At 35.7% G+C, this 18253-nt stretch overlaps 3 protein-coding genes and 1 pseudogene across 3 annotated transcripts; 1 reads left to right on the plus strand and 3 right to left on the minus strand.

Annotated features, from left to right (window-relative positions):
• Positions 1–38: 38 nt before the first annotated feature.
• Positions 39–2875, minus strand: LOC114401477 (probable leucine-rich repeat receptor-like protein kinase At1g68400). Its single transcript, XM_028363986.1, has 2 exons — positions 1452–2875; positions 39–1081 (listed from the first exon to the last, which is right to left on the minus strand). The coding sequence occupies exons 1-2, from the start codon at positions 2806–2808 to the stop codon at positions 489–491; spliced, it is 1950 nt and encodes a 649-aa protein (XP_028219787.1). The 5' UTR covers positions 2809–2875; the 3' UTR covers positions 39–488.
• A 2382-nt stretch (positions 2876–5257) lies between these two features.
• Positions 5258–8359, minus strand: LOC114402098 (annotated as a pseudogene).
• Positions 8360–8766: 407 nt separating this feature from the next.
• LOC114401521 (LEAF RUST 10 DISEASE-RESISTANCE LOCUS RECEPTOR-LIKE PROTEIN KINASE-like 2.4) lies at positions 8767–11473 on the minus strand. The gene is made up of 2 exons (XM_028364040.1): positions 10537–11473; positions 8767–10055 (listed from the first exon to the last, which is right to left on the minus strand). The coding sequence occupies exons 1-2, from the start codon at positions 11285–11287 to the stop codon at positions 8914–8916; spliced, it is 1893 nt and encodes a 630-aa protein (XP_028219841.1). The 5' UTR covers positions 11288–11473; the 3' UTR covers positions 8767–8913.
• Positions 11474–15363: 3890 nt separating this feature from the next.
• Positions 15364–16803, plus strand: LOC114402099. The gene is made up of 2 exons (XM_028364628.1): positions 15364–16193; positions 16290–16803. Exons 1-2 carry the CDS (start codon positions 15364–15366, stop codon positions 16801–16803), a joined length of 1344 nt encoding a protein of 447 aa, XP_028220429.1.
• Positions 16804–18253: the final 1450 nt, after the last annotated feature.

Genomic DNA, 18253 nt, shown 5'->3' on the forward strand with positions numbered 1-18253 from the left:
CTGTTGATAGTTTTACTTTTACTAATGGATAACAAAAGGCTAACAATCCAAAACCATCAAAGATGCTGATGAAACAAGAAGTTGTAGTACTGACAAATTAGACCACAAAAGGTATGCAATGGAAGCACATGAGAAGGAGCAAAACGGTGTATTTTATTTGGACGCCTCTTCCACATATTCCTTGACGGTCAAAAAAGACACCACAAATCCTCAATAGGCATGCTTTTCTCTTTTGAAACCGATTTTCATTTTAGCCCACTTCAACCATTATTGAACTGACCCAACAATGTATTCGCCAAAACATGTTACTAGTAAAAAAAAAATCAAGAAAGAAGGATTTGCATCAAACAAATACGAGATTAAAAATAATCAGAAACACAGAACCCCCCAATAATCTGATTTACAATACCACCATAGTCCTAAAATCACTGACTCGTTGTTCCACACGCATCTTCAGACAAGGAAGGTGAGTCAGACACCGAATCCAACTAGTGATGACACGGCGACACCTCGACCCCACGCAACTCCTCGATCATCTTGACGACGTGGGTCATGGTGGGCCGTTGATCAGGTGCAGCCGCGGTACACGTCATCGCAATCTGAAGCAGCCCCACCATCTCCTCCTCAATATCCTTATGCCTCATCAGGTCCCAATCAAACACGTCAAGGGTCCACCTCTTCCTCGGCACTGACCGGACCCACATCGGAATGTCCAGCAACCCACCGAAACCAACCTCTTCAGTCTTCACCTTGGCGGGGAACTTCCCTGTCAGCAGCTCCAGCAGGAGCACACCAAAAGAGTACACATCAGATTCCTGCGTCTGTTTTCCATCCTCCGATGCCTCCGGCGCGAGGTAGCCGTTGCATCTGCCACCCACTGGGCCTGGGCGCGCGAACACGGAGAGCCCAAAATCAGACATGCGTGCATTCCCCTGCTTGTCGAGTTGGACGTTGGTGGATTTGATGTAACCGTGGATGAGCCTAAGGGACTGGCACGAGTTATGAATGAAAGCCACGCCTCGCGCCGCTCCCGCTGCTATCTTGAGCCTATTGGTCCAGTCCAGTGGGATTCGTCCCAATCCTGTCCACCACCAATTCAACCATCAGCTTCCATTTTAATTTCACATTTTCCTAATGCCAAACCCTAGCTTCCACTTGTTAACCAAAGATAAAGAACACCCATCCATAACACATGGTTCATGATATCAAACTTCCAAATAATAAAGCAAGCTACATGGGAGGGTGACCTAGTGTGGGTATGGCCCTTGGTGCAAAGAAAAAAATAATTTCAAAGCAGATAACCAACCATTCTACTCTTCAACTCAGGGCAACTAAAGAACAAAAAAATAAATGCAAAACTTTGTTTTTATTTTATTTCATTCATGTGACCTCGACAAAACAAACAAGAAACAGAAACAGCCATGAAGGTGCAAATGAAATAAAATAGATACCGTGAAGGCGCTGGAACAAGTTGGGATTGGACTCGTAATCATAGACCAACAACTTTATCTCGCTCGTGAAATAGTAAGCTCTCAAACTAACAACATTGGGATGTCTCAACCTTCCCAACACTTCCATGTGTTGTTCGAACTCTCTCTTCCCTGTCATGTATGTGCCACCGAGTCCCTTGACTGCAAACACGTTCACACCATCGAGCTCTGCCTTGTACGTAGTCCCAAACCAACCCGTCCCAAGCATTTCCGAAGGGGATTCCAGCAAGTCCTCAATTTCATACCTTTTCTCACCTTCGAAGAACACCATTCGATTCCTCTCCAACCCTCCCTGATCAGGGAACGGACTCGACGAGCACACAATCTTCTCACTATCGAAAACCTTCGATCCTTTCCTCCCCTTCAACTTATAGTTCCTCCAGAAGTAGCAACACAGAAGCAAAAACGCTATTGCAATTAGAACCAAAACGCCACCCGTAATAATAGCTATAAGCACCACCGGACTTATCTTCGAAGCACCCTTTTCGTGGCTTTTATTACTACTTGTTGATGTCGATGTTGGTGTTTTTGGCATTGGACTTGGCGAAGATGATACACTGGTTGTTGGGTTGTTGTTTGGTGGTATCAATAGTGACGCAATCGCGCTTTCGGATCCGGGCTTTGTAGGGTCGGGTGCACAGTTTTTAATTGGGGCTCCGCAGAGAAACGGGTTTTGCCCGAACGAGGGTTCGGGGAATTTTGACAAGGACTTGGGTATCTCGCCGGAGAAGCGGTTGCTGGAGACGTTGAACTCTTGGAGTTCGGGGAGGTTCAAGTCGGGAATGTGGCCGGAGAACTTGTTACCGTCGAGACGGAGAGTGAAAAGGTGGGTCAAGTGGCCGACCTTCGCAGGAATCTCGCCGGAGAAGTTGTTGTTGGAAAGATCAAGACGGTAGAGGCGGAAGAGCGACGTGACGGTCGCCGGAAACTCGCCGGAGAAGGAATTGCGTGATAAGAAGAGGAGTTTTAGAGCAGTGAGGTTGGAGAGGTTGGGAAGGGGACCGGAGAAACGGTTTCCTTTGAGACTCAGAACTCGGAGCTGAGTCAGAGAGGTTAAGGGATGAATGGAACCTTCGAGGTCAAGGTTTTCGAGAACGAGTCGGGAGACTCGATCGCGAATGCACGACACGCCGCTCCAGGAACATGGGTTGTTGTTGGTGGTGCTGTTAAGGTTCCATGCTGTGAGCTTTTGGGAAGTGTCTGAGGCGGTTTTGAAGGCCACAAGGGCGTCGAAATCTGGGTTACTAAAACCTTGAACCATGAGAAGAATAAGAAAATGGAGAACAGCAACGAGGCGAGAGAGTTTTGCTCCTGCCATTGTTGCTCTCAGAGAGAGAGAGAGAGAGGATTGAGGAGTGAGGAGTGAGGAGTGAAGATTTCTCTTGAGTTTTCTCATTGGAATACTATTTATACTGGAATGAATGAATATGTGTATATGACAGATTGTATATTCTTCTAACAGAATTCCTAAATCCACTAACAGCCATGCACCACTAACAGAATTTGTTGCACCAAGACTATGTGAACTTTTTGCTGGTGTAATACTAGTACTACTACTTTATTATTTTCACATCTTTTGATCTGAGACTTTATGATTTTAATTATCAATTTACTTTGTAACTCTTAGTTAAATGCTAACTATGTTTTAGTATATATATGACTATTAAATAAATTGTTTGACTTGAATTTATAAGTTTTACAATATTATATATATTTAAATTTTTTACGTAAATTTATGTCAATACTAAAGTTATTAGAATGAATAGTTATAAAAGCAACTTAATACTATTGTCTTCTCCAAAATTTATTAAATAAAGTTACTTAATTTTAAACAACTCATGAAATATCTCATTAAAGATACTCTTAAAGAATTAAAAAAATAAAATATTGAGTATAATTTTATTTTTATGTTTTTTTTATGATTTTTATAATAAATACTTATTTATTTTAGTTGTTTTGACTAATGTTTTAAGAATAATTGTTAACAAAATTGGTTTAAATTTATATCAATTTAGTTTGCAGTAATACACTTTGACGTTAAGGCAATAATAATTTGAGGAGCTAAATGATATATTCTTTTTAGGACTACTATATTTATTATTTATTAAAATTAAAATAACTTAAAAAATCTTTTTATTTGTGTAAAATAAATTTATTTTTGTTTTTAATCTGTGAAAAATTTTCATTCATTTTCATAGTCCAAAAAGTTAACATCATTAATTTTAAGAAAAACATAATTATGCACCATTGCTAAAATAGTTTAAGAAAAAATATAATTACATATTCATGACTCAAAGTTGAGAATTTTGGTTAAGATAAAATAACACATACCAATTGATCCACTTGCATGGCAGTTAATTATTTATGTGTTTAATGAAATGTCAAAGCGATAATCTCATGTGTGATTCTAATGAATGTGGTAAAACAACTATTAGGGAAAAATAGTAATTTTAGATTATGAAAAGATGAAAATTAAATAAAAATATTGGATGCACCAAAATAAAAATTTACTCGTTTTAGTAGAACATATGACGTCAAATTTTAGAGGACCGAAATTAAAAAAAATTACTTAATTAAAATCTAAACCCACTAATCTTATACGTATTAAAGGTATATTTAAGTCATAAAATTTAATGAAAAATATAAAATTGGTGATGTTTATTAAATAATAAGAAGAAAAAATCATATAAGCTTGTATTTTTAATAAATTTAAATTAATAATAAAAATATTGCTAATATTCCTCTAAAAAATTTACTATAATGCATATAAAAAGGAATTTATTATATCATTATTTTAAACTCCTTTCGATATTGAATATATGCAAAGAAAAATATAATTTATACATATTAAGAAAATTGGTTACAATAATTTAATTATATCAATTTCATTTAAAACATAAGCCTTTTTTTTCTTCTAAATTATCCTTTAACTTGGTATAAGAATAAAATAATCATGAAAACAAAACCTCAATTAAATGAAGCATTTGTAAGAATGATCTCATTGAATAAGATAAAATTATTCAAATTTTACTTATATTTAAGATTGAAAGAGTACTATTTAATAATATGATACTCCATTTAATCTCCATTATAAACAACAAAAAAATCAATTTCACTCCTATTAAAAAAATTAATTAACTTCATTAAAATGTATTAATTCTAATTAAAAATGAACTTGAGTGAAGTAATATAAATAAACAAGATATTATATCTAACAAGTCATATTTTGATGTCTTCATTTGTTTACTTGAGTGAAGTAAATATAAATACTTTCTATAAGTACTTTCTTAAATAAGACAAATTTTCCTATCTTAAATTGGGACATTATCCATTTCTTTAAATTTTATGTAAAAAAGAAAAAAAAAATAACAGTATTTTTTGTTTTAAAATAAATGTTGTTTTAGATTATTTTATAAAATAAGAAAAACTAATAAATAGATGATAATAATAATAATATAAAAATAACATTATTAAATAGATAAATGATATTAGTATTAATATTACATTAAAAAATAAATATGATACTCATTTGAAAAAAAAAAATATATATATATATATATATATATATATATATATATATATATTATCACCAACTATAATAAATAAATTCTTTTGAAAGTTGAAACAAAAATAATTTTCACTACATTCATTCAATTAAAATTAGTAAAATATAATTTTTCACTTTACATTTAAATCACCTAAACTTTAATGATAAAAATTTAACTTTTAATATTTATGCACCTTATCTTTTGGCTTAAAACTTTACACTTAAGGTAACTTCGATATTCATATACTTCTCATAGGCCAATTATATAAATTAAGCAATAAACTTAGTATATAATTATTTCTAAAATCTCAATTATATTATACCTTACATAAATTACCTTTCTAATAGAATCTCAGAGATGCAATCACTGTTGACTTCAAAATAAACTACAAAGACTTTGAACGGACGTTTTGGAAGTAAGCAAATTAAGAGGTGACTGATATTCTTAGAATTTTAAGCCAAATACCACTTAGTCACTGCATCATATATTTTTTTGTATTCTCACTAGTTGCAAACTGCAATTTCTCACATGATAAATGGACCGATGAGGTTGAAGGAGAAGACAAAAATGGTTTAGGTGGAATTTGCAATAACTCAACTTTGCTTTCTAGCATTTCCAACACTTATGGCTGGTCGAGTGGAAGGGTGGGTTTGTATACACCATAAACCCACTATTGTCATCTTTCTCACCAACTTGTCATCACTTTCATTTCTTATGTCCTGTAAGCCAAGCTCCTGATTTGATTTAAGACATTGTAGATCCAATAGGGAAAGTATATTTCACTTGATGGGTCTACTTCAGCCTTAAAATTCTTTTCTTCCTCCCGTCATTTCTAAGATCGTTATTCCATAACTGTAAACATCTGACTTGTGTGATACTAGAAAAAACTTCTAGGGCAATATGGCCTGCTGTTCCTCTAGCGCCAAATATTGATACCATACTTTCTTTTCTTGTGCAAATTTTTGCTAGTTCAAAATCTGAAATCTTGGGGTTGAAATTCTCATCCAAGAGAACCTTTATGCAGGTATTCTAGTCCTCGAGCACACCAATTGCAATGTGGAACATCGTTTGACAGTCCAATAGGCAATCTGTCATTAGGACATTTTCTTCATAGATAAACTTCTCGAGTGATCCATTAGACATAAACTCATACACCAAAGCTCCTGTAGAGCCATCGTAACAGAACCCCAAAAGAGTTACAATGTTGATATGAGAAGTTTTGCTTATACTTGCAACTTCATCGATGAATTTCTCTCCATTTCTTTCAATTCTTTCAGGATCTTCACTGCAACATAACGTCCATCCTGCAACTTTCCTTTGTATACACTACCGAATCCCCCTTGGCCTAATTAGTTTCTACAGAAGTTGGACACTGATGATGATTTTCACGGGTGTTGGAATCAACAAGTAAAAACAAATCTACTTTGCGATGAAAACTAGTTTTAGTTTCCAGCTTTTGGATGAGAAGTTCAACAACCTGGAAAAAAGGACTAGGGGAATAAGTATATTAATCATTAAAAAAAAAACAGAACTGCCAAAATCAACAGCAAAAGTAGAACATCTAGAAAATATATCCACATTCCAATAAATGGTCACTAACAAATATAAATTAAACAAAAAAGATACTAAGGCTCATTGAGTCAGCCTGAAAATCCTTTTCCATCTCAATCCCTGTATTGTTGCTACTTGGCACTTCATTGGAGTCATCTTGCTTTTCATTTTGCTAGAAAGCTAACCAGTTCCTGTGTTAAGGAAGTCATTGTCACAAGGAAACAAGGAATTGGCATACCTTCAAAATCATTGCCGCTCAAGTCCAGGTAATTCAAATGCTTTAAATCATCCAAACACAGACTTATCTCTTCAAAATCAAATGTTGTTGCAGACTACTCCAGCCCACTGGCAACAATTGGAATTGGCAGTTGCATTCCAAGCTGAAAGCCTATTTGAAGGATCTTTGGGATCATGCTTCAACTTTACCAGTGTCTCTCGCTCCATTAGGATGCACACTATCTCTGCAATCACCAAAAGGTAACGTAAATAATGAGAGGCGATAAAGGCAGACTAAGAAGAGAATAGAAATAGAGGAATTCATATTCATGATCATGCAACGCATGTATTGAAAACAAGTGTTTATCTTTTTTTATAACTGAAACAAGTGCTTCTTGGTTTTGCATATAAATTACAAAAAAAATTCTATTATTTATACTGGTGCACTGCCTTTTTTTTTATTTCTTTCTTCATTTTCATTATTTTTTTTACCTTTTTTAATCATTGGCTTTAATATCCAAATCAAAACGTGTGAAATCAGCTAGTGAGATCTTCTAAGTATGTATCAAGTCCCTTTCTAATACCGGCAACTGATATACACATAACAAAAATAAATATTATCTGTTCACAGAACTATTCAAAGCAAGGGAAATTGTCTGGTGCCATCACAAGTTGCTTCTTTTTCTTGGCCCAATCACTGTTCTTAATTAGTGGAAGCAAACAATACTGCTGAGATGCTTGCTAGATTCTTACCAATCAGCTTTGACTTGGGTTTCCTCAATGGGGCTTTTGGAGTATCAATTTCCTCAAACCCACCAGCACCCTCTATATCAAATGGTTTAGGAATAGCATAAATTTTCTTCTTTGGAGTGCAATACTCAAAAAGCATCCTCCTAGCAACCTCAGCCTGTTCAAAAATCAGGACAACCTATAGAATTTGAAACCAAAATTCAAAACAAAAATGAACCACACTGAACAACCTTTTTCCCTTATATGTAAAATACCAGAAAAAGAACGGGATTTATACAGAATAGGTCAAATAATAGTCCAAATATTCTGAAAAAAAATAAAAAGGAAAATGTGAAAAATTCAGAAGATACTATAATAGAATGTGTAGAAGAATAGAGATAAAATGAGACACGTAACTAACATGGATTTGTTGTTTGTTTGTTTTGCGAGAGAGTGAGTTTCTATTTGTGATTGTTGATGCCAAAGGGGTAAGCCAAAAAATCGAAATGAAATTGGTGATGAACAAATGCAACTATCGAGCTGTTGAAGAATTCGGGAACAAAATGGGTGAAAGAATTTGTTAAAAGTCAACAAAGCCCCAAGGAAAATGTATGAAAGGGTTCGCTCATACCTTATAATGACGCTTCTACAGTGGTGTATGGGTTCACACTTGGACGTCGACGGCGGCACAATGGTGGTGAGAACACGACGGTGATGAAAGCACCACAACGACGGCTGCAAGAGAGGTAAGGGCAAGGCACGCAAGATCTGGAGTGGAATCGACACTTCGCTTTTAATTTTTAGATCCAATATGATGACGCGCATCCAAAAATTTAGAAAATTGTCACTGGCCAAGAATTGAAGACGGTTTTGGTTTAACCGGTGTTGTTCCAACGTCTTTAAAAGCTTTATTAGTAGTTGTCCTGATTCCCAAGTACTAGTTAGCAAAATCCTATGATAAAAAGGATAAAAAACAAAATTTCATGCTTTTAGTTGTTTTTGTCTAGCTTACAATTTTATCGTGCATGATTCCTTCGTTGGTTTTTCCCAAGTGTAGTTTCATGTTAATGGAATGTCACTTTGTATTATTCAAAGCTTCACTAGTCCATTCCTACAATAGACATTTTGTGACACTTATGCCTTTCCTAGCATGCAGTATTTTCATTAGAAAAATATATAGAGAGAAAAAATGAAGGGGGAGGGGTTTATGAAGCAAGGCGACTACACACCTCTCAAAAGCAAATATTAAGTCAATAAATGGGTAGTTATGAAGTCTTCTGAAGTGGCCTTACACGTTACAATACATTTACACAGCAATTTATGAGGTTAAACTAAAAGCAAAATATACTAGTTATGAATGCAATGTACTACAACATAGACTACACACTAGTATTCTCATTAATTACATTATCATTTGTCTCACTTGAAAAATGGGCTGGAGGGGTTGCAGAAGAAGAAAAAGTAGGTTTAGGTGGAATTTGCAATAACTCAACTTCACTTTCTAGCATTTCCACCACTCTACTTATGGCTGGTCGAGTTGGAGGGTAAGTTTGTATACACCATAAGCCCACTATTGTCATCTTTCTCACCATTTTGTCATCACTTTCATTTCTTATATTTTGTAAACCAAGTTCCTGATCTGATTCAAGATGAGTGTAAATCCAATGAGGAAAATATATTTCACTCGAGCAGTTTACTTCAGCCTTAGAATTATATCTCATTCCGACCATTTCTAGGACCATTATCCCATAACTGTAGACATCTGACTTATGAGATACTGCACCAAAATTCCTGGAAAAAACTTCTGGAGCAATATAACCTGCGGTTCCCCTTGCACCCAATATTGATACGACACTTTCTTTTCTCGGACATAGTTTTGCAAGTCCAAAATCTGAAATTTTTGGGCTGAAATCCTCATCTAGTAGTATGTTGTGAGGTTTTATGTCAAAATGCAAGATTCTAGTGTTGCAACCTCTGTGTAAGTACTCTAATCCACGAGCAATGCCAATTGCAATATCATACAATAGTTTGCAATCCAATTGGCGAGCAACCCCTGGTGGATTTTTCTCTTCATATATAAACTTGTCAAGAGATCCATTAGGCATAAACTCGTATATTAGAGCCTGTTTAGAACTATCTAAACAAAATCCCAAAAGTCTAACAATGTTAACATGTGAAGTCTTACTAATACTTGCAACTTCATTGAAGAATTCTTCTCCGTTGCCCTCTGATTTATTTAAAATCTTCACCGCAACAACTTGACCATCATGTAACTTCCCTTTGTATACACTACCAAATCCCCCTTGGCCTAATTTGTTTCTAAAAGAATTGGTCATTTTCTTAACCTCTGAATAACTGTACCTAGTTGTAGGAAGGGGTCCATGTTCCTTCAAAAACCCTTCAATTATCCGATGGGTTGGATTCTCCATGCAAAAGATCTTTTTTCTAAAGCTGCAAGCCAAGACCATCAGCAGAACTACAGCTACTAATGCCACCACTACTACAAGGCCTATTATCGTAACTGCAACAATTAGAAGAAGAAAAATTAGCAAACAACACAACGTGAAGATAAAGTTATGCAGAGAAAAATATGGCATGCTAGTAAATAGTAATATTAAGCAGTAGACAATCTATGAAAGCATCTCAGATCTTGCCATCCAAGTATAGTAAACACTAAATTTGAAATTTTGAGACTAAGAGAGAACTAATATTAGACACATCAATGTCATTTCTCTGGGGCTGTTTGAGAAGGAACTGGGCTTGGAGCAGTTTACAGACAATGTTTCAGAAATTGTGAAGGAAACATTTAAGAACCTATAATGTGAAAAGCAGATAAAATTCATGGGTGCTTGTGTTTCCAGGGTTTTTTGTTTTATTATACCATTGACACCGCCCTCCTTGGAGATGGTGACAATCTGCACATTCATCACTGTAACATTTGATAACACAGACTTTTTGTGGCTATTTTTTTTATGAATTAAGAATTGCATAAGAAAGCGTACAGGTACTATTGGCAGTGGCACAAAAAAATATCTCTCTGCTGTCAAGTTGACACTGCCCTCCTCTGCGATAGTGGCAATCTGCACATTCACCAGTTAATTCTACTTTAGTCAAGATATCTGCAGTTGCGAATGTGAATGGGTTGTTAGCGTCAGGCGCGTCTTTAATTGGAAGCAGGACCTTTGTACATGCTCTCAAAGACGCATCTGCAGCTCTGGAGATGTTATTGTAGGAGGTGTTATTGTAGTAGAGATCGTAATCAGCGCACTTTGTATAATTATGCATGCTTGTGGGAGGGCTGACATGGAGGCTGCGGTTGCACCTGAACAGAGTTGTGTTGTATTGGAGATGAAAAGAAGCAAAGTGAAAGCTGTGAGGAAAAGGAAGAGTATAATTGTTTCTGAAAGCTTCACAACTTTCGTTCTGCAGAAGGTCATAGAGATTTGTGTCTCTAAATTGAAAAGTTGTGAGAGGAGTAGTAGGACTACTGAAAAGCTGAGCAACACGTACAAGCTGAAACGATACTCCCTTTTTGTGTAATTGGATCATTTTGGGCTTAAGTAGATCATCACAATTGCTAATGGGCAATAAGCCACAGTCGGGGCGTTCAGTTAGAGTGAATGGGAAACTGATATTGTCAAGATATCCACATGGAAACGAAGGTGGACACTCTGCTTGGTTCCCAGCCGCCAAGACAAGTGGCATAAGGCCACAAAATAAAAGCAATAATACTAATTCATAAACTGAACTCATCCTTCCTGAATCAACCAGTACGTCTATGAGTTAATAAACGTTTTAGTGTAAGTTAGTTATGAGCGCTGAGTCTCTTAATTGTTTTAAACAGTCGCGATGGCGTGCCCGTATGAACTGTTTAATACGCATGTTGACTTGAAGTATGAGTATGGAAGGCTTAGTCAAATAAACAACTGAATCTAGCTTCTTCATCAGCGTTGCTGTGTCAATTTTATTTTTTTTTTTGGGAAAAAAATGATGTATTCCCAGCCTTCGATTTTTCCTGTCAATTGTGGAATTGTGAATGTTAAATTAGCCAGCATAGCACAATGGAAATGAAATTTCATGTTAATTTTGGCAATCTTACCTTTTTTTTATTTCTCTGTTACGTATATAAAGCATTATTACGTAATCGTCAACATCATATTTTTATATTCATTGTGTGATTTTTTTACAGTAATATATGTTCATTATTAATAAATCTATTTTCTTTTCTTTTAAATTAGTAATAGTTATTTCTTTCTTTTATGGAGACATATTTTCAATAGAAAAAATTAATAATTACAAAATGCAATTTAAAATATTATTTATCATTATTAAAAATATTTATATGTATATAAGTTATATATAATTTTAAATATATTTATAAAGATAATGTTTATTAAAAAATACATCTTTATTTAAATTAAAATTAAACAAGGCATGTATGAGAATATATATACTAACATATGTTTATATAAAATTAAAAATTATTAAGAAATACATTAAAATCATATTCATATAATTTTTTTGTAGATTATAATACTTGTGCAGGATACAAGTTATGAGAACTAACTTTTAATCTTGATTTTCTATTTTTAATAATTCTTTAGATTATCTATTTTTTGGGGGAATTGTTAGCCACTTTTTATAAATTTTAACCCATTTTATCTCTAAATAAATAAACTTTAGAATCAAAGATGTTATCTGTTTTATTTTCTAAATTTGTAGTATAATTTTTTATTTATTTTCTTATGCTTATTTTGTTTTTATTTTTTTTAAGAAATAAAAGATAAGCTAAAAAAACCTTTTAGAACTCTGGACTTCTCCCTCCAGTGGAAGTTATCTGGCCCATGAATAAAAAAGTGGAAAAAGAAAAGATTATGGACTTGTTTGATTTTATTTTTTTTAAAAAAAACTTTTTGGTTAATTTTAGAAATTGTTTTCCAAAAAAAAATTTACACTACTTACCAAATAATTTTTTTCTCAAAATCTATCAAAATTTGAAAATTATTTTCTTAACAAGTATTTTAAAAAACAAAAAAATAAAAACAACTCAAGAATAATTTCTCATTTTGTTCCTTTTTAACATACAGGTGAGTTGGAACTGTTTTCTTGGGATGGTTCCTTGTTTTCTCAAACGCGGTTGCTCAAAGAAGACAAAGAGTGAAAAGGGTCATTTGGATATCTACTACTAATTTGTGGAAACAAGCATTCTTACGGGTGCATTATTCCACGCGATTTGCAAAAGAAAACGATTCCACCGAAAACTATGTGTATTTAAATACACAAAGATTAAAAAACATAAATAAAAGAAAAATATAATTCTAGTGAAAATCTTCAAATCAAATATCTATAGGTTACATAAAAATGCTCGAGAGGAGGTTCACCATTAACATCCTCCTCCTATCCTTAACATCCTTCTAAAGACAACAAAGATTAAAGAAGAGAAAAAAAAAATCTTCATAAGTGCTTCAAGAAAACATGAGCTTCACCCTTAGAGAGAAAGCAAGATATTTGATGCTGGCTCAAATTAAAGAATAAAGAATGAGAATCCTGGAATTGTTTAATTAATTTGATAACTACTATTATTAAAAATAGATTTTTGATTTTCTAAAATTAAAATACTTGTTTACTTCTCAGCTCCAGAGGTATACTGGGGAGCTTTTTGAGATTTTGTCTGGCTTCTCAACTCTTTATCAATAGTGAGTGGCCAAGACAATAAAGATTGTAGCTCGATCTTCATCTTTATGTGACGTGGCTGGAATTGTTGTTGCTAAATACATAATATGAATAATGAATAAAACAATTTACCATTAAAACATCAAACATTGATATTGATAGAGAAAATAACATCAAGGGGGGAAAATAATAAAAGAAGGGGATGTCAACATCAATCATTAGCTTTGATAAATTTTGTGGAAAAATCCGATAAGCATACAGCTTCTTCTTCTGTTAAGTAAGCATCCACTCATGCAAATGATTTAATTAGAAAAAATATCAAAAAAACAAATTATAATAATATTCTTTTGAAGTTTATTCTAATTACACATGTATCTCCTTTGTCCCCTCATTTTTTATCTTCTTAGAGTTGCATTATATTGAAGTCAAACCAAAAACTAGCCAAAATAACCAAATACTAGTAGCCACCATTCGAAATGGAGGTCCTACCAAAAAAAGTGGAAACTCTGGGAAGGAGTCTACTAACATAAGTGCCAAATGAAAGTTTATAATACATTTGAAAAAAAAAACCTAGACAATGCTATCAAATACTAAATCATCAATTAATTATCGAGGATAAAAATTACTAGTAGACATCTCATTGTGTTAGCCCATATTTTTGATGAGCTAAAAATATGCTCTAAATACGCATTAAATGTTGTCTTGAATTTTGAAGCGTATTAAAGAGCAAGAATCTTGTCAGATTCTGTTGAATCGAAAAGAAAGAAGATTCTATTGGAAAGGATTCACAGGTTCAAGGAAATATTTACAAAATACAAGGCTAAGACAAGAAAGAGGGCTTCGAACCATTGGGCGAATCAAGCTGGCGTATGATCGAATCGAAGTCAAGGCAACAAGATTTCTGGACTTAGCGCAATTTCTGACAAAACTTCACAAAATTAGTTCGACTTCGAGCAATATGGATAACCGTTCTAAGGAGCAGTTATGTGCATGCAAGGTGTACGTAGCAGGACACTTGGCATTAGGATAGTGTTCGACCGTTAGGGCAGTTTATTTTCGAATGTCTATATATAGCAGTTTTTTAGTCAGATTGAAAGGTCGCAAATCATTTCTACAAATCCTTATACACTCAAAGTACCCAGCGCAGAGAGAAACGAGTACGCAAGGAGAATGTATGATTGTGAACCATTTTAAGTTTCTGTAAACTTTACATTTCAAGTGCAAGGCAATTTACGTTTCACTTTATAATTCCTGTCTTTCAAATGGTTCATTCGATCGAATGAACTCGCTGATCCTTTAAATTCTGCAATTTACCTTTCCCTTGTCAATTTACTTCCAACATTTCGTTTCTTTCAAAGAACTTTACTTTCTGCAAATCTCAAACCAATAAATGTTTGTTGCAACGATGAACATTAAAGGCTTTACATTTAATGCAAACACACAAATGGCATGCTCCTGAGATTCACTAGTTGATCTCGCAAGCAATTAACTTAGACTAGCGGTTGTTTACCAAATTTCAGCGTAAACAAATTGGCACGCCCAGTGGGACAGTCAATTGTGTGTTTCTGCTTTAAATTATTATTAAAGTTTTATTCAGTGTTGTTGGTTTATTGTACTCTTAATTGTTTTGATCTTGTATGCATTTAAGAAGTGGGAAATCTGTTCCACACTTAACGGAATTTAAAACTCGTACAAGGATGGCTAGACCACCCCCAAATAATCAAAACAATGACCTTCCAAATATGGAGGGGCAACCAACACAAACATCTGCCAGTAATGCCAATATAAATTCTGGCATAGGAGCAATTCCTGACCAAACTGCTGGCACGATAAGTTCAACCGCTTCGATGGTTATGAATCAGACAAGGGTAACTTCTCCCATGACCAATATGACGTTGGCAAGTTCGACAACGTCAGCGTCTGCTTTTGCCCCATGGAATAACCCCAATTCAGGGAATCCCGGTGGAAGTCCCTTTCGACCGCTTCAAAACCCTCTATATGGCATGCCTACATCTTTGATGGCAGGGCTGCAAAACTCCCAACCAAATGTAGAGAATCTTAATATGTTCTCTCCATCAGGGTCTGTAGCGGGCAATCAAGGTAGGGTAATTCCTCAAAATTTAACCAATACATCTGTTTTGTCACTCAGACAACAAATGGATGAAAGTAACCATGATATGGTTAATATGTTAACACAACAAATAGGAACTGTCATTAACCCCTTAATTCAAAATACAAATGACAGTTACCAAATGTTAACAAATCAAATGAGTCGAATTGCTGACTTTTTTGGGGCACCACCCATACAGCAACAACCAATTCGACAGATCCAAATACAGGCGCCTGTCCAAGAGATACAGATGCCTAACAACCCAGGGATGCAAATGGCTCAAGCACCACAACCAGTGGCACGCATAGAGCCACCAGCCCAGCAGGTCGAACCAAACCCTGGTATAGTTTTGGTAAATAGAAACCAAAATGCTGAGGAAGTAATAGGGAATGTTCAACAAAACCGTTTCGATAGGCAGAATAACCTGGCCCAAATGGTCGAAACAATTCTAGCACAGAATGGTTTGAACTTGGGCTTACACAGGCCCAATTTTGTGTCTCCATTATCTGAGTATGTGGTGCAGACAGAATTACCAAGGGGTGTGAAAATCCCTAAGTTTACTAAGTTTGCAGGGGAGACAAATGAGTCCACTGTCGAACACGTTGCTAGATATTTGGTCGAGGCAGGGGACTTGGCTAATAATGAAAATTTAAGAATGAAATATTTCCCTAATTCCTTAACTAAAAATGCTTTTACATGGTTTACAACCCTTCTTCCTCATTCCATACATAATTGGAACCAATTGGAGAGGATTTTCCATGAGCAATTCTATATGGGACAGTCTAAGATAAGCCTTAAAGAGTTAGCCAGCGTTCGACGTAAGGCACCTGAATCAATTGATGATTATTTGAACAGATTCAGACTCTTAAAGGCAAGGTGTTTCACCCAAGTCCCTGAACATGAATTAGTCGAAATGGCTGCTGGTGGCCTAGACTATTCGATTAGAAAGAAATTAGATACCCAGTATTTAAGGGATATGGCTCAATTGGCTGATAGAGTTCGACAACTCGAACGATTGAAGGCTGAAAAGGCTAGAAATTCTAAGTTCCACAATAGGGAAAAGGTTGCATATGTCGAAACCAATGACAGTGACCAGGAGTTCGATATTATTTATGAAGATATCGAAGACAATGAGGTTGATTTAGCAGAATTAAAACCTGGACCTCCTTATGTCTGTAAACTCCTTAGACCTTCCAATGGAAAAAACCCTGTTGAACCTAAAAATGATAAATTTGTGTCTAAAACTTATACATTTGACATAACTAAATGTGATGAAATATTTGATTTATTAGTCACAGATGGCCAAATTGTTGTTCCTAAGGGCTTGAAAGTACCCCCAATCGAACAACAGAAGAAAAGGGGTTATTGTAAATTTCATAATTTCCTTGGTCATAAAACCTCACGTTGTGTTCTTTTCAGGGATTTGGTTCAAAAGGCTCTCAACGAAGGGAGGCTCAAATTTGGTGAGAAACCAAAGGTTGCCTAGGCAAATGCTGAAACATCCAAAGCTGCTGAAACTCTCTATGCAGAGCCCCAAGAAATAATGATGGTCGAAGCAATGGAGGTGTCTCAGGTGCAAGTTCAGGGCATATCTGAAGAGGATTACAACGAACAAATGAAGGTTGTGTATCCTCAGGCTGAGGAGGATCTAATTGATTTCTTGAACAGATGCAAACTCGAAAGCAAGAGTGTGATGCTCTGCCCTCGCTGCAGTGCAGTATGTGACAGGGAGGCTACTGAAGGCCTCAAAAAATACCAAGTTGTTAACAGGGGGGCAAAGCAGAACCAACGTTTCGATAAAGGCAAAAGGGTTATGGTGCAGTCGAACAGTAATCAGAAGTCTGGTCGAAGGAATACTTTCGCTCCTCCTGGTTCAGTTCCGGTCGAAAAATGGATGCACCAGGGACTCATAAGGTTCAACAAAGGGGCCATGGAAGTAGGTGGTTCGAGTGGAACGAAGCAAATTGGCCCACAGGAGGCTAATAGGTACTCTTATAGGAACAATTACAAAGGTAAGAATCCTATGACGAGGACCCAATGGCGCAGGTTCCAGCGTCAGAAGAAATTGGCCCAACAGAATCTGCAAACGGGCCAGTATAAAGAAGTGTCTAGGAGGCCAGTAAAAGAGAGACTCTTTCCTCCAGTGGATGAAGATAAGATGGAGGATGAGGATTTACTGGATTCTGAACCAGACTTTGATGTCATCTGTGTGGTATCTATCTTGCCATCTGAATATGATGTCCAGTCTGAGGTTACTGAGATCGAAGGTGAGTTCGATCATTTTGATATGGCTGACCCAAAGCCAGTGTGCTACTATGTTATGAACAATGGCTGCGTGGAAGAACAATTAGCTTTTTTCGAAAAGCCAGATCTTGGGATGAAAAGTCATCTCAAACCTCTTTTCATCAGGGCAAAAGTTGAGAATGTTGGAATCAACAAAGTGCTCATAGATGGAGGAGCAGCTGTCAACTTAATGCCTCGATCTATGCTCTACAAGATCGGGAAACATGACACTGATCTATCTGCCCACAACATTGTGCTCTCTAATTATGAGGGCAAAACTGGCTATTCTTTGGGAGCCATTCAAGTAGATGTTGCTGTAGGCAGTATAGTTCGACCAACTCTGTTCCTGGTGATACAGTCCAAGGCTAATTTTAACTTGCTATTAGGAAGGGAATGGATCCATGGAGTTGGGGCTGTACCATCTACTCTCCACCAGAAACTCATTATCTGGAGGGAAGATGGGATTGTTGAAAATATAGAGGCAGATCAAAGCTTCTATAAGTCAGAGGTTGACAATGTTACTTCACAAACCTTTGACAAAAATTTGGCTAACATAGCACCTTGTGGTGACAAGGAGACTGCTTTCGGGCCAAGTGACAATGTTATCCACTCTGTCAAACTCCATCCTACCCATGGGTTTATATGGGAGAGGG

This window comes from Glycine soja, chromosome 20 (assembly GCF_004193775.1).
Source record: "Glycine soja cultivar W05 chromosome 20, ASM419377v2, whole genome shotgun sequence".
Lineage (NCBI taxonomy): Eukaryota > Viridiplantae > Streptophyta > Magnoliopsida > Fabales > Fabaceae > Glycine > Glycine soja.